General features: G+C 40.8%; 1 protein-coding gene across 1 annotated transcript in view; it reads left to right on the forward strand.

The window, feature by feature from the left end:
* The first annotated feature begins 6,581 nt into the window (after positions 1-6,581).
* The window catches only part of ZC3H7B (zinc finger CCCH-type containing 7B), a 315,279-nt gene continuing 294,688 nt past the window's right edge, over positions 6,582-27,172 (forward strand). Inside the window, exons 1-4 of the mRNA XM_089674226.1 lie at positions 6,582-8,278; positions 10,510-10,570; positions 11,669-11,708; positions 15,510-15,707. Of these exons, the coding sequence (XP_089530352.1) occupies positions 7,087-8,278; positions 10,510-10,570; positions 11,669-11,708; positions 15,510-15,707 (1,491 nt within the window). The 5' untranslated portion in view covers positions 6,582-7,086. The remainder of the gene's footprint in view (positions 8,279-10,509; positions 10,571-11,668; positions 11,709-15,509; positions 15,708-27,172) is intronic.

The raw sequence follows: 27,172 nt of genomic DNA on the forward strand, positions 1-27,172 counted from the left end.
AACAGTACTATATAATGAGTAATGCAGACCATAGACGTTGTTCGTTCTGTAATCCGATGTAGTACCAATGATTTCGAAAATCTGACGTTTTTCACGAATTTTCCAGTATGACCGATAAACGAAATGAGGAGGAACCGCAAAAATCAGCCGATGTCATTGTCCCACTAATGCACGCCATAGACGGATCGTTTCTCAGCCGTATTTTTGGCCAAAAGAATAATCGGCCGATATTTGCACCGTTAGTGGAGCAATGTGGTCAGACGATTTTTGCGGTTCCTTCTCGTTTCTTTTATCGGTCATGCTGGAAAATTACGAAAAACGGCCGATTTTCGTAAGCATTGGTGGCAATAGAATGGTTGATTTTTCGTTTTTTGGCCGACCAGTCGGCCAATAAACAACCTGTCTATGGCCTGCATAACTGCGAAAATTGGCCAATTATTATTTTGCACAAAAAATCAGCCGATAAACGAACCGTCTATGGCCTGCATAAGGGAAGGAGTTTTGGAAGTTCTTGATACATGTGGGTGTTAAAATGGAACTAAACTTGCTGCTAGAGCTGTTTTTGCATTTTTGTACACTTGTTTGAGAAGAAAACTTCATTTTAGTCCTGGGGATTATGTAAAACCCCTGAAACATTTTAACAGAAACCCTAGAGAATAAAATAGTGGCAGTTCAAATTTTTTTATGTCACTCAATATTACAAACCCTATATTTTCCATAGGTGACGCTTCGAAAGTCCATACAGGACATCAGTTTAGAGTTAAAAGAGAAGTAGGGCTTTTTCTCCCTATTTATAATTATCTAGAGCAGTGGTTCTCAACCTTCCTAATGCCGTGACCCTCTAATACAGTTCCTCATGTTGTGGTGACCCCCAACCATAAAATTATTTACCCAGTAATTATAATTCATAAGTGTCATTTTACCTCCAATACTGCTGCTTTCAACAGAGTAGCTGCTTTTAACAGAGTAGCTGCTTTCAACACAGCAGCTGCTTTCTACACAGTAGCTGCTCTTTACACATCGGAAATATGTGTTTTCTGATGGTCTTAGGGGACCCCTGTGAAAGGGTCATTGGACCCCCAAAGGGGTCGCGACCCACAGGTTGAGAACCACTGATCTAGATGGATGCAGCATTGGGCCCCTGCCAGCACTAAGCCCTGGATTCACACTGATGCGGTGAGAAATTTGCAGCAATTTCTGTGCGAATTCCGCACCGCATCAAAATCGCATCCCATTCTTGCGACCGCTGCGGGTGTGTATGTTAACAACACCCTGAAATCGGTCCGCAAAATGCGGTGCAATGTGCACAATCGGATCGCATAGGTGTGAATACCCATGCAATCCGATTCTAGTCTGGACAGAAAAAGGTCCTGATGCAGTGCGATTTGAGCCATACATAATGTATGGCTCAAATAGCACCGCACACAATTCGCATGTGATTTACACAGGAATGTGGTGCGGTTCTTGTGCGAATCACATGCGATTTGCCAAACTGCATTTATGTGAACCTGGGCTAAGGGTGAGAACTCAGCAATCACATGATCACTGAGTTTTCTCCGCTCTGAGCAGAGAGCGGGACTGTCTTCCCATCCCCCGCTACTGGAGCGCTGGGCTGTGGAGGGGGAGGGAGCGGCTGGGTCAGGTTCTCAGTACTTCACTGAGAGGCTGAGCCAGGTGCTGCTCCAGACTCTGGGGGGCATCCTAACTTTGAAGACGGAATCTTTCCCCAGCCTGAACCAGGTGAGTGACATCATCCGACAGCAGACTTCAGTCCTTTCTCAGCTGAAAACGGTTCACAGGAGTGCAGAATGAACTACACTCTTGTGATCCATAGGAGAAGTCCAGCCAAAAAAGCTTTGGCTGGACTTCTCCTTTAACCATGAATAATGGGTCTAGAGCATTCTTTCTCCAGCGCGCAACAGGATATGTAATGTTTTGTGCAGAGGCGCCACTAACGTGGACATTTCCATTCATATGTGTATGTATGTGTGAATAGTTCAAAAATTTTGAAGGGAGGATTTTAAATGCTTGGTTGTAACTGTTATACTTTTTGTAATTTTTCACACTTTTTACTCCTAAAAAAAAGTTTAGTAACAAAAAAAAAAAAGTGTTAAAAACTAACTACAAGCAAACAACTGTTTAGGCAGAAGAGACAAGCTATGTCTTTCCCGCTCATAGTTGCAGAGTTAGGCTGGCCATACACTATACACTTTTCTGCCCAACTTCCTTTAGATTTACCTTCAACTATGTAGTGCAAGGGCCTGACTAATTGGATACAATTAAAAGTGTTGTTAGGTTTGACCTCCTATTATATGGTTTTTGGTAAATCTAAAGCAAAATTCTCAAGAAAATTATATAATGTATGGGCATCTTTAGGTTATAATCCTATACCCACGTTGATCCAAAGGGAGGCAAAAATACCCAGCAAAGCATGATCCAATTTGCTCCTGCAGGGTAAAAAATTCCTTCCTGATCCCCCAGGAAGCAATCGGATATTTCCTGGATCAACTTTATCTATAAATGTTAGTATCTAGTTATATTCTGTGTATCTACGAAAGAATCTAGGCCTTTTTTTAAAGCAATCCACTGAGCTGGTCAGAACCAACTCTTGAGGAAGTCTATTCCACATTTTCACAGCTCTTACTATGAAGAAACCTTTCCGTATTTGGAGATTAAATCTATGTTCCTCCAGATGTAAAGAGTGCCCCCTTGTCCTCTGTGATGACCTCAAGGTGAGTAACTCTAAACTGAGTTCACTATATGAACCACTGATGTATTTATACATGTTGATCATATTCCCCCTTAATCTCTTCTTCTCAAGAGAGAATAAATTCAGTTCCTCTAATCTTCCCTCATAGCTGATCTCCTCCATGCCGCTTATCAGTTTAGTTGCCCTTCTCTGTACTTTCTCCAGTTCCCCAATGTTCTTTTTGTGAATTGGTGCCCAAAACTGAACTGCATATTCCAGATGAGGTCTTACTAATGATTTGTACAGGGGGAAAATAGCTGTCTCTGGAGTCTATACCTCTTTTAATACAAGAGAGGATTTTGCTCGCTTTAGAAACCGCAGCTTGGCATTACATGCCATTATTAAGCTTGTGATCTACCAGAACTCCCAGATCCTTCTCCACCATTGATTCCCCCAGTTGTACTCCCCCTAGGATGTATGATACATGCATATTTTTAACCCCCAAGTGCATAACCTTACATTTATCAACATTAAACCTCATTTTCCACATATTGCCCAATTATACAGTGCATTGAGATCGGCTTGTAAATTGGAGACATCCTGTAAGGACGTTATTCCACTGCACAGCTTGGTGTTATTTGCAAAGACTGAAATGGGATTTTTAATCCCAGACTCTATATCATTTTATATTTCAAGTTATTTAACCACCTTCCGCCCACCCTATAGTAAAATGACGGGCGCAAGGTGGTTCTCTCGTTCTGATAGGACGTCATATGACGTCCTACCAGACTCACTGCGTATGCGCGGCTCAGGGAGCGTGCAGCGATCGCCGGTGCGCTGTGTCCCTCGGACACAGAGATTCACGGAAAGAGCTGAAGATGTCGGCTCGGTCATGCGATCAGCTGTGTCCAGTCACAGCTGATCACATGTAAACACGGAAATGCCGGTTATCGGCATTTCTCTCCTCTCGAGCTGTCACGCTGACAGCTCGAGAGGAGAGACGGTAATCGGCTTTCCGCGGAGGGGACATGTACACTGATTATCAGGGCACTGATGATCAGTGTGGCCCCAGAAGTGCCACCTGTCAGTACCCATCAGTGCCACGTGCCAGTGCCCATCAGTGCTACATGCCAGTGCCCATCAGTGCCACATCAATGCCACATATCAGTGCATACCAGTGCACATCAATGCCACATATCAGTGCCCATCTGAGCTGCCTTTCAATGTCACCCATCAGTGCCACCTATCAATGCCTATCAGTGCTGCCAATCAGTGCCAGTCAGTGCTGCCTAACAGTGCCATATACCAGTGCTGCCTTTCAGTGCCCATCAGTGATGCCTGTCAATGCCGCCTGTCAATGCCCATCAGTGCAACCTACCAGTGCCTCCTCATCAGTGCCACCTATCAGTGTCCATCAGTGCAGCCTATCAGTGCCCATCACTGCAGCCTCATTAGCGCATATCAGTGAAGGAGAAAAATCACTTATTTACAAAATTGTATAACAAAAACTAAGAAAAAAACGGGGTTTTTTTTTTCAAAATTTTCAGTGGTTTTTGGTTTAAGAAAAAATAAAAATCCCAGAGGTGATTAAATACCACTAAAATCAAGCTCTATCTGTCACAAAAAAATGATAAAAATGTCATATGGGTACAGTGTTGCATGACCGTGCAATTGTCAAAGTGTGACAGCGCTGAAAGCTGGAAATTGGGGATATAAGTGCCCTGTAGGCTAGTGGTTAAACGGTTCCTCTGTGTTGAATAGGTCAAGAAAGGCTGCTGGAAAGTATAATTAAGGACAAAACTTTCATTTTGGATAGAACGGAGGGTTAGAACCCCTGTCAATTTTTGTCATCTGTGTCCCAAAACAAAAATAGGAAGGGAGAGGAAATCCCTGCAAATTAAGGAACTCCCTTGGGGTTCCCTAAGTCATCAGAACTGTGTCCCCATTGGAAGATTTCCCCTCTATTACTTTTCTGGGGACAAAACAAATTTGGGACAAATAGAGACCTTGAATCTCCCTAATGGGAACAGACAGTAGTAAAAACCAATTCTAATACCACTCCACCCAATTCAAAGCAAAAAAAAAATATTTCCTTTAGTTGTACTTTAAGTAAATACAAAATATCTTTCTAAATGTCAAATATTGAATGAAAATAGTAAAAAAAAAAACCCACACACATCAATAACCTTCTTCCACCAATAAAAATGACAACATTGTAGAAGAAGAGTATTTATACATGTGTGATTTTTTTTTATACTGTTTTCATTCAATATTTGACATTTAGAAAGATATTTTGTATTTAATTAATTTAACTTTGTTGTTTTTGATACACCGTATGTGTCCTGTGAAAGAAGCTTCCATTTGCTTGGATTCCATTCATCTTTTTTCTTTTGTTTTAAAGTGGATCTCCAGACTTTTAATAGACACTCACCTGTCCCAGGCTCCAGCAATGTGCTCACTCGAGCCATCCCTTCCCTCCATCTTCTGTCCCCGGCATTGGTATCTCAACTGTGGGCACCCGGCTAAGATAACTTGCAGCCTCACAGCCATGTGCCCAGTGTGCATGTGCGAGCCGTGCTGCGCATTGTGAATGGTCCCACAGTCTTCTGTGACCTGTCGCATGTCCCCGAAGACTATGGGGAGGGAGTGGGGAGAAGAACTTTCGCTTCCGAACGCCTAGGGGTGGGAGCAGATACCTGTCAAAATCAGGTACCTGTCTCCCCTCCAAAAAAAACAAAACAAATGTAGCAACCCTTCTAGTATTGGGACTTTTAAACACAAGTGTAGCTCGGCCAGCCCCTCTGCCGTTGTAAAGTCTGTATGAGAAATGGTGCAGTCTTTAAAACTTACAACTACTGATTATTTAACATGTGACTTTATTGGTTTTGTATATTAAAGATTCATATTGTTATTCTATACTCCTGTATACAATATGTGCCTTTAAAAGTCCAATTTCTAGAGGAGTTGCTTCAATTTTATTAAAAGTTAGTGTGTGAATAGAGCCTAAACATAATGCAGTACAGATGAAGCTCCACCAATCAGGCTGAAGCTAAGTGTGCGGCTGTAGTTTAGAGGCAGGTAGTTTGCGGAGGGTGGCCCTGGGCTGGGTGATCCTGGAGAATTGGGTGATCTAGGCGGAGCATTCACCAGGCGCTGGGAAACCTGGAAACGAAAGTGAAGTGCTCCTCTTGTTAGCAGCTCTCGGCTTGTCCAGCATCAGAGAAAGCGGCGGGTGTTGTCCTGCGAGAGAGTCGGGAAAAGTCAATGCAGACAGCAGGGCGACCGGAAGGCACAGCAGGGTAAGGAGAGCGTGGACTGGTGACCGGGCTGAGCTGCAGATCAGGAAGTTCAGAACCGGCAGGAAAGTTTCAGTCCTGCGCCTCACATGTGCTGTCATTTTTTGCTGATTGACATCGCGGAGAATGGGATCAGGAACGCATTCAGTGCATGTCATCCTATAATAGCAAACCTGAAAAGTGGCTTTGTACAAGATTCCGAAGGAATGTTTCTGTAAATATACGGTGTGTTTAAGATTTGTAATGCAGATGACACACTGGAACAATCATGTTTGTGTACACTCTATTGATGCTAGTGTCAGTGCAATGGGTAATTCTGTGTATTACTGAGCCGTATTAAAGATCGCATTTTGCATACGCTGATCTTGGACCGTTCGGGGTTAATCGGCTGTTGCTAGGTAGATAGTTCTGTTAACAAAGGCGGAGTTTGCGTTTATTTCCTGTGCTGTCAGCTCTGAGCGGCTTTAGTTTTGGTAATTATAATACTAGAAATCTAGATGAAAGTGATGTGCCTACTGTCGTCTGCGAAGTTCTATTGATTGACTGTAGGTTCGGCGTGCTGGATTCAATGCACTATATAGGAAATGTGTTCAATAAAATGGCGCTGGATGAGGACGTAGGCGTGGTTAAGGCAGTTTGCCCTCTAGCAGTTGAGCAGAATGGCTCCGGCAGAGGGGTGTTTCCGCTAGTAGTTTAGATAGTGTGCTTGTAGTTGGTGTGTCGCCGGAGGAGGGGCTGTTAGAGTTCATTTTGTTCCCCTATGTATTTTCTCATTAGCTAGTACTGGATTCTGCAGAAGTCTTTGTATGAGGCCTTGGGGGAAGCCGGTGCTGTAATTAACTGAACCTGGAAACAGACTTCAGAAGGTGTCAAAACTCGATGCAAGTCCATCAAAAGTGGTACTGAAAACTTTACTGCATATTTGGATCAATGTCACATCAAAGGCCGTAAGGAAACCGGATTGCTGACGATCTTTCTTCTTCCACTTTGTCCTCTTATGATCTTTATCAGAAGAACTAACAGACGTCTCTGATTCTGGTGATCTAAATTGTGGTTTTGTTCTAGAGCAAAGCTGGGATCTTGGTTTATGAATTCATCACCATGTCCTCTAAAAAGTCTGGAAAGAAAAAGCGATCTCGTGGTCCGAAGACTGAGGGAACGTCTGCAGAACAAGTAGTATTTGGCTTATTGAGTGAACTGCTTTCCAGAGGTGTAGAACATGGAGCCTATAAATGGTGTTTACAGAAGAATGCCGACCCAAAAAGAACCGTGTTCATAAGCTGCGTTCCAGCAGACATGCCTGATGGAGTAATATGCGCTATTATGGCTAGAACATTGAATCGGGGACTTGTAGAAATTGTTGATGCTGTGAAATCTGCTGACAGTGTTTACCAGTCTCTGCTTGTACAAGCTGAAGGCAATATTGAAAGCGAAGCCTCCCAAACCCTTATTCGTTGTGAAGATTGTCCATTGGGGTATTGGATAATGATAACTCCATTAGAAGACAATAACAAAGAACTGCCAGCTGCAACAGTGGACCCACCATCTGTGAACAAGGGGCCCCCTCCACGGTCAAAGGTGTCTACAGATGAGTCCACATTTTCAAAGGACCCCCCTATACTTCTAGAGGGGCCACCAGCTGTAAAGGAACAGCCTCCAGAAATAAAGGTATCTTGTTCTGCAGCGGATTCACCAACACAGGAAGGTTTGCCATCTGCAATGGCACCATTTAAGCAAGGCAAAATGTTGCTGGGTGCAGCGGAACTTACACAAGTGATTGTTACACAGGAACCTCCACTACCCACGATTGCTACAAAGGAACTTTCTTTGCTGGAAAAGAGTCTGGGGTCTTTGAGAGAGCCTTCCTTGGCAAAAAAAATGCCTTTAGCTTGCCAGCCACTTCCTCCACCATCAAAGGTCCTGCCAGCTGCAAAGTTGTTACCAGCTGCAAAGGAACTACCCCCAGAAACAAAAGCTTTACCATTTGAAAAGGAAGCAAGGGTGCTTAATGTGCTGATACCTTCGGTGATAAAAGTTGTTCTACCCGCAAAAGATTCCCTTCCCACAGCAAAAGTTTCTTCGCCTACACAAGAGGTGGAGATGATAAATAAGAGTGGTAAGAACCACCAAACTGTTCTAAATGGAACAGACAGACTAGTAAATCTTCGAACTAGAGAAAACTTTGATACTGTAGTTACTAACCCAAGTCCTACTATGAATTTTGGGACTCAAGAGAGAATTAAGTTTCCAGTTACTAAGCTGCCAAATGCGATATATGATCCAGTTTGGGGAGGTGAGATAGCATTACAAGCATTTCAATCATTCAGTATAACAAGTGTGATGATAAAGTCTGTGGTCTCTGCAGGCTGAAGCTGCATGTTTTGCCAGTTCCTATAACCAACATTTTCCTGATACTCTGCTCTTTTTATTTTGTGCATATAGCTAATATTTGTTTCTGACATTGTTAAAAGATATGAGATGCTTTTAAATATTAGCCTTTAAAATGTTAGAACATTAGCAAGGTCAGGAGTTCCGTATATGCAGGCCAACAATAAGTGAATAGCTGGTACAGTAGAGGAAAATATCTCAAGACACATGTTCCAACATATTTCTGTTAGATACTGATTAAAGGATAGATTTACTTTTTTTTTTTATATTCGGAGTCAGGGCAGCAAAATATTCAGCTTTTGTAAATGTTTAGCATTAGTGCAGTATCATGAGATGTATAAAATAACTACTGTCCTTTGGTTCTATAGGTGCTAGATTTATTGTTAATTTTAGCTTTCATGAAAAATATATATATTTACCTGGCAGCTAATACAGTAATAGAATCCAATGAACTAAAGGGCATTCAAGAGGCGCTGGGACTTTGATATGAGTTTAAACAAGGTAGTGAGAGGGCAAAAAACATTTTGAAGAGTCCACTGGCTCAGGTTAGGTTGCTCACAACAGGCAAGGCCACCCTACTGTGGGTAACTCAAGCAAGTTACCGGGAAAAAGTGCGCATATATGGAAGGAGCGCCAGACCAAAAGATAAGAGACCAAATTCAGACTTATTTTGACAGCTGATGCTGACACTGCTGTTCAGGAATCCTACTCCAGCAATTCGCTCCCCTGCACAGATTCAAACAGGAAAGCCTTCCGTTGAGTCCATTCAAGGTTCTCATTTGTAACGGAGTCCTTGATGAAGGGGGGAGTTCCTTTGACCCTGAAACGCATTGGCTGTCTTTTACATCATTGTCTTTTTCATCAATATGAATTTGAACTCTTATAATTTTGGTCTGGCGCTCATTCCATATATGCATACAGTAGTAGAATGTCCTTCAAATTTTTTCATTTTCTAATCATTAGTGTGATCAAAGTGGCATTTGTTTTTGCAGTAGTGATGAAAAATTTAAAAGAATCAGGATGGAAATTTTTTTCCTGAAGAAACCAATTTCTAACCATGTATGTGCCTTTTCTTAAGGAAATTACTTTCATATCAAAATCCATTGTTAAGAGCCAACTAAATTTGTGTGACCTTTATTTTTTAATAACATTCATCAAGTTTTGGTATGTATTATCGAATGAACTGAGGAAAGTTTTCATATGAGTGTTTGTATGAAATATACCACTGTAAAGCCAGTTTTAATAGCATAAAGGTGGAAAAATGTAAACTTTCTTCCAATGTATAAAAAAGGAGATCAGGTCTTGATGCTAGTATAAAATCTCACAATGGCTGACACTTGAGTATTTAGGTTTCAGTGACCTCTGGTTGTGCAAGTGTTAATGGTCCATTCACATGAGTGATTAGCATAGCCTGTGGATTCGTTTGTTTTCAGTGACAGGTTTGTGTAAAGAGCTGTGGAAGCTCAGCCCATGCAATGACAGACTGAGGTGCAGCTATCTGACTATTTGCACAGCCATCAGTTACTTGCAGTGATTGTGGCTGGAGGCAAACTGACTGTGCCCAGTCAGGATCATCTCTTCCTAACCACTGGTAATCCTGGCTATATGAACAGTTACAGATAGCTGCAGACACTCAGCTCATACAATACAGTGACAAGCTGACATTGCAACAGCCTTCCATGACTGTTCACACAGCCAGTGATTACCTGGGGTTAGGGCACTGTTTCTCAACTCCAGTCCTCATGGACCCCCAACAGGTCATGTTTTCAGGATTTCCATTATTTTGCACAGGTGATTTGATCAGTTTCACTGCCTTAGTAATTGCCACAGCTGTTTCATCTGAGGGAAATCCTGAAAACATGACCTGTTGGGGGTCCATGAGGACTGGAGTTGAGAAACACTGGGTTAGGGACAGACGATCCTGGATGAGTGTGGTCTGTCATTGCATTGTATGGGCTGAGTAGCCGCAGCTCTTCAGACACACCTGATATTCAAGATGCAGGAATCTGCAGACTCTTGTTGCTGGGTTTCGCAAGGTATGGCCTGCTAATAGGAGAGTTGCTGGATAAAAATATTCATACAAATCAAAGTTTTAACTTTTTTGCTCTTCCATCCGCTTTTTTTTTTTTTTCACAGGTATTTCTATGGAGAGGCAAAAAAGAAGAGAAGATATTGAAAAGGGCTTGCAGTTTATTCAGTGAGTTTATCTCAGGTTTTACCGTTTGTTATAATATTTTATTTCTGTAGTGCCCATGAAATGTGCTGGCCTTGGGCCCTTGGTTTCCTCAGGGATTTTTACTGTAAAGCATCACTGCCCATATGCCAGAAGCATGGGGAATGACATAACGTCATTCCCTAGGCTAAGGGAAACTTTTAGAGTCACAAGTTATAGCTAGAATTAGGCCGCTTGTATTAGATAAGACTTTTTTGTGCAATTAGGAATGTTTAGAAAAGTCTGTTACTTTTTCAAGCTCCTGGCTGGTGTGCTTATTGCCATAAGGTTTAAACATCTTGAACTTAGAGAAAACTTAGATGGTAGTATGTAGATAAGAGTTTGATCATGTGTTTATTAGGCCTGCTAGATGGCATGATCGTGATAAGTGACTGGGTGTGACTGTGCTATCTCTCTGAACCTTTCAGTGTTATCTGAAAAAGAGCATCTTAGAGCGGGTGAGGCGCTGCCCAATCTGGGATTGTGGCCAGAGGCACTGAGCGGGATAATTAGGAGAAGCCTGGAGACGATGGGATCAGAAGCCATTTCATGTGTGAGGGGACGCTCTGACGCTGGGATTTTTGCCGAATCTGCATGGACTCATCGGTCGGTCGTGCTCCGGGCTTCTCCATAATCTCCTGCGCACTGTGGTTTGATGAGACCTCTTCCTTCCCTTCTTCCTTTAGCTTTGGTAATGTATTAATTCTATGCTGTGACTCTGTAGAAAGATGTGTTTATTTCATGCTGTAATACTCACATTTCTATTGATGTGTTATTATGCAGATTGTGATGACCATAAGAAATATTTTCCTGTGTGTTGTGTGATAATAAAAGTGGAGGTTTTGACAGTGCAAGGACACTGCAGTTGGATTCTGTTATTTCTTGGGGTGGTGAGTGAATGCTGCATGATGTGCCAGGGCAGTTATACACTTGGTAGTGTGTTCCTCACAAGCTTAGAAACTATGGTGTGAGTGCTGGTTTTGATTGTACCTGTGCAGTGTGTGTGACTTGCTCTTGTTTTTTGTGTCCAGCCTTGCATTACAATTTCCTACTGTGTTACATCTGTATTATTCTTTTTAATAGGTCCACCATACCTTTTCATGGCAATCAAGAGCAGTACAAGGTAACATTTGTTAAAGATAATTGAAAAACTTATATGGTCTACATTTAAAATACTTTTCTTTTGGATAATACCTCCTTTCATGCATTGTTCTTGACACATGTGCCAACTGTAGTAATCGCATCTGTTATCTGAAGCATCGAGGAATACCTTTTCAAAATTCTGCATGGTTGATGTAGCTGTATTGGTGGATGCCCTCGTTGATCACAAGGTTTTACAGGGGAAGATGTCACCCCTTAGGCCTCATTCACACCATATGTGCAAAAAAACTGATGGAAAGTGATGCAGAGATTTCACTTGCAGAGACATCAGTTTACATCAGTTTTCATGCGCGCTTCAGTGAGTTTTATACACTTTGCAGATTCCTGCTCAGAAAAAATCTGCACATGATACTAGTGGTGTGGTATGAACAATTGATTTCTTTGTGTCCTTGCAGAACACATGCAGAAAAACTGATGTCTCTGCACCATCAAGCAACAAGTGTCAACGAGCCTTAAAGCCCAACTTTTGTAAACTCTCTCATTTACCCAGTGAAGTGAATAGCCTCAGATGATACACAGAGGTGAAACAAATCCACATACATACGTTGTACTGTATGTCAGGAAAACTTCTTAAAAATGACACATGCTGATAACCGAGGGAAGGGAGCCCCAGAGAGAACCTACACTTAGAGCTTAATCAGACATTTAACAGGCACCCTTGTTGCCCATGCCTTATTTCTGCAGTGTCTTTTAACCACTTCAAGTCCAGACACTTTTACCCCATTCCTGTCCAGGCCAATTTTTAGCTTTCTGCACTGTCACACTTTGACAATTGCGTGGTCATGCAACTCTATACCCATATGAATTTTGTTTAGAATTTTTTTGAGACAGATAAAACTTTATTTTGGTGGTATTTATTCACCACTGGGATTTGTTTTTGCTATATAAATGAAGAAGTCCAAAAATGTTTTTAAAATAGTGTTTTTCTTTTGCAAATAATCTTTCTTCATTAATCTTGGCCAAAATGTATTCAGTTATCTTTTTAGTAAAAAAAAACAAACCCCAAATTCGTTTATAACCAAAAATTATAATTTTTCAAAAATGTTGTTTTACATTTTTATTTTTTTTTTATTGGTCACAGCTTGTCACATGGTACAAGGCAGTTGTGAATAGCCTTGTACCATGTGATCTCTGTGATCATTCACAGATTTCACATGTAGTAAGCAATGATGTCAGAAAGTGATCACATGATCGGGACCTCACACAGAGGGTCCCGTACAGTGATCGGTGTTCGGTTCCACGCGCTCCCAGAAAGCGCGCACAGGCAAAAATGCCGGGCACCGTTTATGAATGGCAGCCTGCTCCTGCACTGCTCCCATCCAGCCATTTATATACATGGGCCGGACAGGAAGTGGTTAAAAAAAGGCACTCCAGCAATAGACATCCACTTCACTTCCCAGCTGGTTAGTATAAGCCTTTGCAGCAGAACCACTTTAGAACAATTTACCTCCATGCAGAAATTATCCCGTTTACTGTCTAAGCTAAAACAGTATTTATCATCTCCATTACTTATTAGAATGAGACTTATGCACTAAGCTGCTTTTATGGTTTGGTTTATTGCCTGAAATATGTGTCAAATTGAAGACAACTACTGGATGGTCTTGCTTTTATTCTTTACAGACAGTTTAAACTGCAGCACTTATCCTTTTTAAATGTAAAATTTGTTTTACAGGTAAGCTTATAATAGGACTTACCTGTAGGTTTCAAACCGAAGATGTCACTTTTGAGTGACGTTGGTTTACTGTCTGTGATTGAACAGTATTGAAACCATTTGGATTATTTTGATATCAAGGTAGCTAGCATTTTCACCAGGAGAATTTGGCAATATCAGTTCACATATTTGCATATCAGCACTAAACTGAAAAGACATAATTGGTTATGTTGTACTCCACAATACAAAATACTTCTTAGCCCTTCCACTGAGTGCATTACACTGCTGACATTATGACCACCTAATTGATACACATGTAATTTAATTCTATTAATCACTTAAAATTATTTATAAAAAAATTACATTTGTATAAAAGAATTAATTTGCATTCGGTGTCCCTGGATTTCTCTATACAGTAATATCTCGTATTACGAATTTAATTTGTTCTGCAGGTCTTTTCGTATAGCGAAAAATTAGTAAATTGAAACTCCGTTTCCCATAGGAATGCATTGAAAACCAATTAATCCAGTTATTTTATCAAGTCATGCGGTATTTTAGTAGTGACAACCATGTATTAATGTTTCAGCTGTCAGCGGGGTTCCCCATTGACAGCTGAATGTAAAAGAATTGCTGGCAATTAAAAAAATAAATAAATGGCGTGGGGTCCCCCCTTCCATCCATACCATGCTGGTATGGATTTTGAGGGGAACTCCCACACCAAAATTAAAAAAAAAAAAGGCAAAATCCATACCAGACCTTTTATCCGAGCATGCAAATCAGGAAAGGGAGGGGGGGAGAGGGGGACGAGCAAGCACCCCCCCCCCCCTCCGAACCATACCAGGCCACATGCCCTCAACATGGGGGTGCTTTGAGGCAGGGGGGCTCCCCCCTGATGGGGACAAGGGCCTCTTCCCCACAACCCTGCCCCCCCCCCCACCCCCCATGTGAATGAGTATGGGGTACATGGTACCACTACTCATTCACCAAAAACAAAATGTGTAATGTAAAAAAAAAAAAAGACAGTTTTAGAAAAAAAACCTAAAAGCATGTCCCCCACAGTATATCCAACGTCAATCACGATGCCCTCCATCACCGCCGCCAACCTGACAAAAGAATTCACATGGGGGGGGGCGGGGGCCGGTATCTGGGGGCTTCCAGATTCCGATAAGCCCCCTGCCTGCAGACCCCTACAACCAACGGCCAGGGTTGTGGGGGAGAGGCCCTTGTCCCCATCAAAATCCATACCAGACCCGAAGGGCTTGGTATGGGAGGGGGGACCCCATGCCATTTTTTTAAATTTATTATGGTGCTGGTTTTTAAATGTAATTACAGCTTTTTTTTTTTTTTTCTCCACTATAGCTCGGAAATTCTGCTGTCACTTCCCCCCCAGCTAAAAGAAAGTTTTTTTTTTTTTTTTCTTTTAGTTTAAGAGAAACCAATGTTTCATTTTAGTTTCTTAAAAGTAACAAAGTTTCCGTTAAAGTGACCGCTAATTCTGTGAGCTATAGTAAAGAAAAAAAGCCGGCAATTGCATTTAAAAATCAGCACTGAGATACACTTCGTATTGCGCAAAAATATTTGTAAACCGAGGCATTATTTTCAATGGATTTTCATTTGTAAACCAAAAATTACATTAACTGAGGCGTTTGTAAACCGAGGTATTACTGTAATTTTGAGTATTAATTTCTGAATTTTGGATTCACAGTATAGCACAGCAGGGTAAAATCAGTTGGAGCAGAGTTACTTTTTATAGCTTCTTCTTTTATTTATTTATTTATTTTTTTTAATGGTTGAACTTTTTGTCTTTTTTCAGCCAGAGTAATTTATATAACTATGTAACTTTTGCTAATATGATTGCATTTATACTCTAAACCAGAGGTCTCCAAACGATGGCCCTCCAGGTATTGAGGAACTGCAAGTCCCATGAGGCCTTGCAAGACTGACAGCCACAGGCAGGACTCGCTGAGGCATGATGGGACTTGTAGTACTTCAACAGCTGGAGTGCCATAGTCTGGAGACCCCTGCTCTAAAATATGCCAAATCTGTTTTGTTGTTCTACTGAAATCAAAGAGTTATTGAAATTTAAGAATTTGTTTTGGTTTTTGTCTTCAGCATTTCCTTCAGGAGCTGGTTGAGAACTTGTATAAGGAAGGCAATGATCTGTACCGTGAAAATGAAGTGAAATTGGCACTGGGGCAGTATACAGAAGGCCTGACAGTGGCAGACTATGCAGCATCTGAAGAACTTGTCCTTTCTCAGGAGCTGGTGTGTAGATTGTTTGTGAACCGATCCTGCTGCTATTATTCCATGGTGAGTAAGATCATGTTGGGATGCATTGCTCTACAAACAAAGTTAAATTTGAACTATTAGCAAATCTTTTTTGGATAGAGAGAGGATGAGTTTTAACCCCTGTTGGTTCATTTTTTTTTGCTATCTGTGCCCCATTAAGGATATTTACCTTCACTTTCTATCCCATAGCCAAAACAGGATGTGAGAGGAAATCATTTCCAATTGCTATACAGGATTTATATAACGCCAACAGTTTGCGCATCCCTTTACAATGTGAGGGCAGACAGTACAATTACAATTCAATACAGTAGGAAACAGATGGCCCTGCTCGTTAGAGCTTACAATCTAAAAGGGAGGCTCAAGTGATACAAAATGTAATAACTGTTGGGGATGAGCTGATGGAGAAAATAACGTGCAGATATTAGGTGGGGGGGCAGTAAAGGCTGGTCTGAAGAGAAGGGTTTTCAGGGATCGTCTAAATGTAGACAGAGTAGGAGACAGTTGGACAGATTGGGGTAGGGAATTCCATAGAATGGAAGAGACTCGGGAGAAGTCCTGGAGGTGGCAAGGGAGCTAGAGAGCAGGAGATCTTGGGAGGAATGAAGAAAATGATTTGGTTGGTATGTTGAGTCTAGGGTAGTGATGTAGCTGGGAGCCGAGTTGTAGATGGCTTTGTAATTTGTTAGTATTTTTAATTAAATCCGTTGGGAGAGCGGAAGCCAGTGGAGAGATTTGCAGAGTGGAGTAGCAGACCCTGAATGGTTGGTAAGGCGGATAAGTCTGGCAGCAGCATTTATGATGGACTGAAGAGGTGATAGCCTATGTAAAGGTAATCCAATAAGAAGGTAGTTGCTAATTGAAATTATTTCCCCTCTATCACTTTTCTGGGGACAACCCAAAATTTGGGATTTCTTTTAGTTTCTCTTTCAATACTAATGGTAAACAGCACAAATAGAGAAGTTAAACCCCCTTAACCCCAGACAGCAATAAAAACTGACAGGTATTCTAATTCTTCTCCACTCTGTTCAAAACTAAAGAAAATGTTTTTCCTTTAGTTATACTTTTAATTTTGCCAGATATTAATGTATGTTATACAAATATGTCTTTACTATGTACTACTGGAGAAGACTAGATATGAGACACTCTATCTACTGCTCACATGATTGTCAGTTCTAGAAGTCTGACCATTTCTGTATCTCCAATTTAAACAGCCACTTACACTCACTATCAGCAATAAGGAAAATATGCCTCGCAAAAACCATCAGCATATTCAGTCTTATCTACCAGAATGAGTTATGACTTTAAAAATAAAAATTTAAAGGAATTGAGAAGAAAGAAAGGGAAAAGCGTATTAGTGGTCCAATTAACCAACTGTTCTAGCTTAAAATGGTAGAAAATTAAGACTGGTCCAACAAACTAAGTAACTCAAAGTTAATTAGGGTACATCGTCTATTTCCCATGCAACTACTCCATTATATGAACGTTAAATATGTATTTTCTTATTTCTATATTTTTCCCATATAGACCAATTTTTATGAAAGGCGTGACTGTTAGATATTGAGTAAGCCAGGTGTTTTTCATATTATATATGATATCTACGTGCCGTTTGTGTTCAGAAGTATTTGGGGAATCTGTAGATTTCCATTTTTTTCATAACTTCAAGTCTTGCTGCTAGAAATATATGCATTGTTAGAGGTCTAGAGTTAATAGGAATGAGTTCCATGCCTATAGAAAGTAGAGGTAGTGCAAATGTTGGCTCTGTTGAAAATGTTAATTTTTTGACCAATTTTTAAAAACTGACTCCCAAAATCTGACGTAGGCAGGCCCAAAGCATGTATATTAACCTCCCTGGAGTTATTCCCGAGTGTAGCTCGGGGTAAAGCTTCAGCACCACAAGCGGTAACCCCTAGCTACACTCAGGAATACCTTGCAGCACTGCTCCAGGATCTCTTCACTTACCTTGTCCTTCACTCCCGCGATGTCCCCCCTGCAGTGTCCCCGGCAATGTCCTTTGGCTGATGCCAGCATCCGTCTTTTGGGTTCCGTTCCCTGCAACGTCAGGACGTACGGGGACGGAACGGCGGGAAGTTTAAAAATGTGAAAAAGTGACATTCACTAAATACACTAAAATCACATGGTAAAACATTACTGTACCAAAGCATTTCACATACATTTTGTCCCTAGTGCTTTGTCCTGTGCCCTGCCTGCATTTTTACCGTTCTTTCTGCCTGGAAACTGAGAAATGTCCATGGCGTCCAAAAAGCGTCCCTTTAGGTCAAAAGCAGTTTTAGACTAGCTAGAAAACAGCAATAGTAAATTAGAACCACTTGCAGAATTGAGTGATGATTAGTGGGGAAATTGGTCGTCAGACACGGAAAACGATTTTGCGACTTTGCTCAGTGATGTGCGCACTTGGCGCTATATTTCAAATGTCAGTGTTTTTGGTTTGATTATATTATTGAATTAAATTTATTATTATATTATTTTTTTATGATTTATTAAATTATAATTTATGATTTCGTGTTTCAAATTTTAACATACCCGGGATGTTTACTAGACTCTTGTTCGGACAGATTTCAGTGAGTTATTCCTAAAAATTACGGGCCTACAATAAAAAAAAATACATATTTCCATGCAAAAAAATGTACAGCTTTGAGCACAGAAATACTGACCGCTAGGGAGGCTAATGATCAATGTAGGCCGCATCCTCTCCAACATCTATCCCCTTGTTCTGGTGAGAATTTTACTGTGATGTATCAGCATAGGTGTATCTTTTGTGACATTTCCCAGTATATGGCGCATTTAGAGAATTTATAATTACAAGTTATGGCTTTTTGCCATTGTTCTTCCAAGGAAGTTTGGAGGACCGATTCCCATTTTATGATAGGGAAAGATTTAATAAAAATCAATTTGTCTTGTAAAAGGATATATATGACTGAGATGCCTCCTAGTTTTATTTAGGGCTCCAGACCAAAATAATCAAGCATGCAATCGAAGAGACATTTGAGGAGTTGGATTGCGTGTACAATACGCGTGTATTGTTGTATATTATAGAAATTGTGTGTATGGTATAGAAAAATGTGTATGGAAATCATTAAATGTTTTTGAATGTATCTTTATGGAAAACATCAGATACATTTATGTTGTTGGGGTTGAACCAATTCCGGAAGAAGATATGTGGAGTAAGAAATCCAAACACCATTATAGGTATAGGAACGTCTATATTAGTTTTTTCTCTTTTACTATAAAGCCCCCATGAATCATTTCCACTCTCGGAGTGTTGTCTCGTTTATTTGGTGGTCAGTGGGGTAATTGTAAAAGAACAAGCTATATGAGCGCTGGGTTGCGGTATGGGTGGGTATCTGCCAGCATAAAGAGGGAAACCTCAAGATCCTCAAGTGAAACTATAAACAAGTGAAAATATGCAGTGCTAGAATGATAATGATGAGCAATAAATATGCGTATATGAATAAATAAGAAAGTTGGTAAATGAAACCATGGTATTCAAAACTGGCGTTTAACAACGCTAAAAGGTAAAAAGACCAGTCTTAGGTAAAATCCCATAAAGTGCATATAGTGACAATTGTGCTCTAGTCCCTATGATAAATATTGCGAATAGCTGTGATTGCTGCGGCTGTGAGAATAGGTGTACAATGCACTAACCAGACAGCACAAATGATTGTGTGTTGGAGTATATAAGACCTACTCCTTGGTACTCAGGGAATGGAACCTTTACACACGGATGAAGTCGTCAAGGCAGGAACCAACCACCAGGGGTCATTCATCCAGGACAGGTTACCAGTCTCCAGCAACACAGATCTCAGCCATCAGGAGAGGTTAGCAGTCTCCCGCAATACAGATCTCAGCCATCAGGGGGATCATGCAAAAATGCATAGATCACGTACGAAAAAGCACCTTAGGAGAAGGGGGGCTTGCCAGTGAAAGAAACAAGCCCAAGAGAAGAAAAGCTCCAATAGTGTAGTAGTTTATTGCTTCAGGTAAAGTTGACATCTAAAAACAAAAATCAGACACTTAAATCAATCCAATAGAGCCAACGGCCATAGGTGAGGCCGTGCGGTCTGGTGGTAAAGGTTAGGGGCACCTCCCTAACGCGTTTCGTGTAACACACACTTTATCAAAGGGAGAGTGCCCTGTATAATAGCCCCGAATATATACTAATCAGCGCGCATGCGCCCTGATTTGTTGCTGCGTCATCGCGGTATTTTCGCTCATGCGCAGTGCATGCGAACAGTGGCCATTTTGTTGACTGCGGTCACTAGGCACCAATCGTCAATCTCGCATGCGTGGTGTGCGCCATTTTGTTGTGGGGAAAAGATATGCATACTAAGGAGGAAACACATTATGTGTGCTGGGATGGAGCAACGCCACAAACTGTGTGTTTGCATGGCCAGAATGTATCATAATGTCTAACTGGCACTCTTTTTATTTATAGGGGGAACGTTATGAGCACAAAATGGTAGATAATAAAAGGTCATGGTAATTTAAAAGAAGTGTGCACTAGTACTATACAGACAACATTAATATCACCCCCTATTGACCAGAGATGGTTAAAAGGATATATGGTGGCTCCATTCAACGTAATATATGCATAATAAGTCGTAGAAATAAGTATATATGAAAATATAAAAACAGCAAATTAATGCAAAATACATAGATATCAAACACATAAAATTCAATTCAATAAAATAAGATAAACAAGATCCAATTGACTATATGCAAGTGGATATAAAATATGTAATCTAAGTAGCATTGTACAGGGCTACGGTGTACAATGATAATAAGGCTAAAATGTCACAGAGAGGATAAGAGAAGTAAAAATCCATAATAAAATTTATCGATAAAATTGATAAAATTCATCGCTAAAAATCATTAATAAAAAAATTTATATGTGTAATAATTTAACACATAAACCTCACTATACTTACATAGAGATATAATAATATGGATAATATTGTGTGATAGGATTTCATAAAGTCCTCCGTATAATCTGTAATATTAAATATTCGTAAAATCCCAGAATCCTATTAAAAGTCTCACTCCACATAAGGATGATTCTATAGAAAAATTGAGCCTCACTTAAAGGAATAAAGCCATATAATATCATAAGACATAGGCAGGAAAGGAGTAGGGGTTCTAGCTAGTGTCAATAAAACAATTGATATAAAACAACTGCTTGCCGATAAATAACCAGATTTGAAGACGTCGAATGTTTTTTAATTTTGTAATTTTTATCATGATTTGTTCACCATGTCTGTCCAACCTCTTTATGATCCATGGGATCAAATAAAATATTTTTGTAGCTATTGAATGCAGTTATATTACTCCGCTTGGATTTTCAATTAACCACTTTTTGTAGGCAGTGTTGCTCTTGTCATACTGCCATATTTTCTATTATGTATCTTGGGTTTATAAATCCACATTTATATTAATAAGTGAGACGGAGATATTATTTTGACACAGGTATACGTGTCATATTAGGTGGCTTTTTTCTTTTTGTTTAGTGCATTGTACACCTATTCTCACAGACACAGCAATCACAGATATTCACAATATTTATCATATGGACTAGAGCACAATTGTCACTATATGCACCTTATGGGATTTTACCTAAGACTGGTCTTTTTACCTTTTAGCGTTGTTAAATGCCAGTTTTGAATACCATTGTTTCATTTACCAACTTTCTTATTTATTCATATACACATTTATTGCTCCTCATTATCATTATAGCGCTGCATATTTTCACTTGTTTATATTTTCAGTGGGGTAATTGTAGTGTGGGACTAAGTGGGCTAGTAATAAATGTTTTTAATGGTCCTTTGCTTGACATACTGTTGCTCTATCGAGGACCATTTTTTAAATGAGGTTGGGTTAAACAAGAATTTGATTTGAGCTAAAACTGAGGCTGTATAATAATCCTTTAAGTCTGGAAGGCCCATTCCACCCGCGTTTGTGTGTTATCAGTATTTTATGTGTACATCTAACTTTTGTGCCCTGCCAAATGTAAGATGATAATAGGCGTTGCATAGATGCAAAGAATGAGCTATGAACTGATATTGGAAAGGCCCTGAAGATAGAGAATATTTTAGGAAGGGTGATCATTTTAAATGCAGCCAACCTCCCCGACCAAGACAAATCGTATCTGCCAAATGTGGTTAATTCCTGCTGCGTCTAATTCAGAAGTGGGGCATAGTTCGTTTTGTAAAGTTTGGACATTGGATAGGATAGTTTGATACCGAAGTATGAGATTCTGTTCTGTGGACCATGTAAATGGGACTTTATTTTGCAGTTCTGTGACCACTGATTTGTCTATGCCTATATTTAGAATAGTCGATTTAGACTTAGATTTATTTTGCAGTATGATACTGCATTGAATTCTTGTAACATCATGTATACATTTGGTAAAGATTTTTCTGATTCTGACATCGTTAAGATAACGTCATCTGCGAATAACGATATGACATGTTGGTGAGGGCTAATTTTGATACCAAATATGTGTGGATGGATCCTTACTTTTTCTGCTAATGGTTCCATTAATAAGGCAAAAATTAATGGTGATAAAGGGCAACCCTGACTGGTGCCATTAGTTATAGAAAAATTTTGGGATAACATGTTTTCTGTATATACTCTCGTTGATGGTGATGTGTATAGAGCCATAATTGCAGAGTGAATGGAGCCTACCAGACTAAATTTATATAAAGTTTGGGATAGATACCCCCCGTGGATACAGCCAAAGGCCTTTTCTGCATCTAAAGTTAAGAATGAGGCAGGTGTTTTATTTTTAGTTACATGGTGTCAAATATTAAGAATATGACTTGTGGCGTCTGGGGCTTGTCTCCCTGATATGAATCTCACTTGATCAGAGTTAATAAGTGATGGAAGGAAAACAGCAAGTTGATTGGCTAACACCTTGGCATATAGTTTTAAGTCCGTATTTAGTAAGAAGATTGGTCTGAAGTTTTGGGGTGTGTCAGGCTCTTTACCAGGCTTAGGAAGAGAAGATTATTGTTGCAGCCAACATTTCTTGTAAGAATGAAGCAAAAGTTTTTTCAGCAGCAACAGTACACGGGGAGGAGCCTGAACATGGTGGGGAGGGAGAGCTCGAGGTGAGAGCTCTCCGTCAAGCCAGCCGCCCCATCCCTTGGGAAGATCTGTCAAATCCCAGGAGAAAGTGATGGATACTACCTGTCTGTGAGAGGAGGAGGCCAGGGGGCTGTGGAGCATGGAGGTCGCGGGACCGGACGGAGCTCTGGGTGGATGCTGCAAAGAGGCGGGGGTGAGTTCCGTCAGGCGTGGCGGGCAGCCAGGAGGACACGGAAGGAACCACGTGACCAGCCGCAAAGGAGCTCTGGGAGGGGGAGAAGCCGGTCGGCGTTTCTAGGTGGAGGAGGACGCCGGTTCTCTCCTAGACAGAACGGGACTCGTGTACGTGCCCCTGACCATAGAAGACCAGGGAGGAAGCGGACCCAGAGGGGGGAATCTCCCCCTATATCCATCTCTGCTTAAATCCCTCACATTCCCTCCTCAATCACCATAAAAAGAACAGTGGAACCTTGAGAAAGGGGCTGTGGGAAATCACAGACCCCAGAAGGAAAAGCGAGAAGACTTCAGGAGGGTGAGTGAGTGTGGCAAAGCTATTTGCATTTTTTCTTTGCATTACACTGAAAGAACTGAACTGTGACGTGAGAGTAAAGGGGGAGATCACCCAGGGGACCTAAAAACAGAAGAGGAGAGAAGTACTATAGCATACAACCCGGGGGATATAGACACTGGTAGAGAGGGGGATTTTAAAGTGACGAACAGGACAATAAAAGAAGAGAAATTTCCCCCCCGTCCCCCCACGCACCCACCCCGCATCCTCCCCAGAACTTGGATAAGTGAACTATATTGTCGAGCGACATGAAAAATAAAGTGGCCAAAGGAAGTGGACCCAAGAGTTCCCTAACAGGTACAACTAAAAAATATATACCCTCACAGGGGAATTTGACCCCAGAAAGACAAGGAATTAGTGAAAGAAGTGTATTGGAAATCAGTGTGGAAAATATCCCTAGACTATCCCTGGGAATGGCTAATAGCGGTCAACAGATAAAGAAAAGAACGGAAACGGGAGAACAAGAAAATGACCTACAGATGCCAAATAAAAGAGAAATAGCAGACATGTTTAAAAGTCTTGAAAAATCAATAAAAAAGGAGATAATAATAGCATTTGCCCCAGATCTTTCTGTATTATTACTAAGGATGGAAGAGACGGTGGGGAAAGTGAATAAAAATAGCCAAAACATATCGAAGTTAGAAAAAAGGATGATAGAAATGAGAAGAGAACAAAGAAAGCTGCTATGTAGAATGGAGGATCAAGAAAACCGGGATAGAAGTAATCTAAGGATACGGGGAATACCAGAGATTTCACACGGAGAAGATCTAACGGGTATAATATGTAAAATTTTGAATACCATAAGGGACAGATCTGCATCAGAGACTCTTAATTTGGACAGAGTATATAGAATAGAAAGGCCCCAAGCTGAAAAGAGTAAAGAAAAACCGAGAGATGTAATTTGTAAAATTCCATAATTATGAGGATAAAGAAGAGATATAAAAGAAGATCAAAGGGAGAACAATTATTAATTACGGAGAAATAAATATTCAGATTTTTGCTGATTTGTCTGCAGAAACATTGATAAGGAGATCCTTGAAATCGTTGGAGCAGATGAGGAAGCAAAATGTACCGTACAGATGGGGATTCCCAGCGTGTTTAATCGGTTGGAAAAATGGTAATACAGCAAGATTAAGAGTTCCTGAAGATATGAGAGACTTTTGTGAGAGACTTGGTCTGCAGAGAACTGAGATACCTGGGTGGGAGGATGAGGAAAGAGAGATCGGGATACTGGAAAGGAGGAATGGCAGGTAGTTGGAAGGAGAAAAGGTAGTAAAGAGGGGAGGGAGATGGGAGAATTTTTTTTTTTCTGCCATCCCCCTCTCCCACATATCTTGCTTCCCTATTTTGCTCCCCTTTTATGTACTATCCCCCTAAAATATGTCCAACTAGACGATTTGTTGGAGAGTAAAAAATTTTTTTTTTTTTCGAGAGCGGGGCGATATGGAGAGGGGTAGGCGGCTGGCAAATCGTTCATGTTTGGAGTGACACCCTAAAATTGAATCTAAAGTGGGATTAGGACCACAAATGATTTGTAGGCGAAAAGATAGCCTAAGGGGGGGGGGGAAGGGAGAGGAGGGAGGGATAAAGGTAATACTTAGCATAAGGAAAGGAGATGGAGGATGCAGGAAGAATCCTAGGGAAAGAAAGAATGGCAAAATATACAATAATGGAGGAGGTTAACTTTATGACTTATAATGTTAAGGGGTTAAATTCCCCAGAGAAGGGATTTAAGATACTTAGAGAAACAAAGATCAAAAAAGATCTATTGAGGTAGTGTTTATACAGGAAACCCATTTAATGCAAGAAATAAGCGTGAAATTGTATTCTAAGCATTATCCAGTATGGTACTATGCAGACTCCCCAACTAAACGTGCTAAAGGAGTAGCAATTGGGTTTGCGAAAAATATAAGGTTCTGTCTGGAAGAAAAAATGGAGGATCAGGAAGGGAGATTTTTATTTTTCAAGGGAAAATTGCAAGAGGTAGAATGTACATTGGCAAATATATACAGCCCTAATAAAAAACTGGAGGTCTATCTAAAGAACATATTGAAGAAACTATTGGATTTTAAGAAAGGTAAATTAATTGTGGCAGGAGATTTTAATTGTTGCATGGAACCGCTGATGGATACGACGTCGCATGTGCTGAGAGAGGGGAATAAATATTTGAAAGTACTAAGGAAAACATTGCAACAGTGTCAGTTTGTAGATAGTTGGAGAATTAAAAATTTGAACGATAGAGACTATACATTTTTATTCTCCATGACTCCCATTTTTTATCACATAAGTGCATCTTATCCAGTAGGGTATAGTGAATGCGTTCCATGAGCATTACAGTATCAATTCTGTGTAAAACGGAGATCAAGGGTACAGTATTGGACTTCCAATGCAAGGCAATAGACCATAAAGTGGCAATACATATACAGTTGTGACCAAAATTATTCAACCCCCAATGCTGTAAAGGGGTTTAGGGACTATAGTGTACATTTGGAATTGTATTCAGAATCAAATCCTACAAGGACGTTGTAACTACCCAAATGCAACTAAAATGACATCAATTGTTTATGTAATACAGTAGTAAATGGTTCTTATGTGGTTTCTTCATTGCCACAATTATTCAACCCCTTAAAGACTACCACTCTGAAGAACAGAGGTTCATACAGGTGCTTTCCATCAGGTATTGAAAACACCTGTGGATGTCACCGAGCAGCAATCAAGCATAATAAGCACCAATTAGGCAGCTTTAAAATGACTGTGATACTCAGCTCCTTCTAGACATTTACTGGTGTGGTTACAAACATGGTGAAGGCAAGAGAATGGTCCAGGAAGACAAGAGAAGAGGTGATTTCTCTTCACAGGAAGGGCAATGGCTATAAGAAGATTGCAAAGATGTTAAACATACCAAGAGACACCTTAGGAAGCATCATTCGCAAATTCAAGGCAAAGGGCACTGTTGAAACGCTACCTGGTCGTGGCAGAAAGAAGATGCTGACTTCGACTGCTGTGCGCTACCTGAAGCGTAGAGTGGAGAGAAGTCCCCGTGTGACTGCTGAGGAACTGAGAAAAGATTTGTCAGATGTGGGTACAGAAGTTTCAGCCCAGACAATAAGACGCACACTGCGTAATGAAGGCCTCCGTGCCAGAACTCCCAGGCGTACCCCCTTGCTGTCTCCAAAGAATAAGAAGAGTCGACTGCAGTATGCCAAAAGCCATGTGGACAAACCACAAAAGTTGTGGGATAGTGTTCTGTGGACTGATGAAACAAAATTAGAACTGTTTGGGCCCATGGATCAACGCTATGTTTGGAGGAGGAAGAACAAGGCCTATGATGAAAAGAACACCTTGCCTACTGTGAAGCATGGTGGAGGGTCAATCATGCTTTGGGGCTGTTTTGCTTCTGCAGGTACAGGGAAGCTTCAGCGTGTGCAAGGTACCATGAATTCTCTTCAGTACCAGGAGATATTGGATGGAAACGTGATGCAGTCCGTCACACACCTGAGGCTTGGGAGACGTTGGACCTTTCAACAGGACAATGATCCCAAGCATACCTCCAAGTCCACTAGAGCATGGTTGCAGAGGAAAGGCTGGAACATTTTGGAGTGGCCATCGCAGTCACCAGACTTAAATCCGATTGAGAACCTCTGGTGGGACTTAAAGAAAGCAGTTGCAGTGCGCAAGCCTAAGAATGTGACTGAACTGGAGGCCTTTGCCCATGAAGAATGGGCGAAGATACCCGTAGATCGCTGCAAGACACTTGTGTCAAGCTATGCTTCACGTTTAAAAGCTGTTATAACTGTAAAAGGATGCTGTACTAAGT

The sequence above is a fragment of the Staurois parvus genome, unplaced genomic scaffold, assembly GCF_062004578.1.
Source record: "Staurois parvus isolate SC_StPar_1 unplaced genomic scaffold, SC_StPar_1.0 ptg000149l, whole genome shotgun sequence".
In the NCBI taxonomy this organism is placed as follows: domain Eukaryota; kingdom Metazoa; phylum Chordata; class Amphibia; order Anura; family Ranidae; genus Staurois; species Staurois parvus.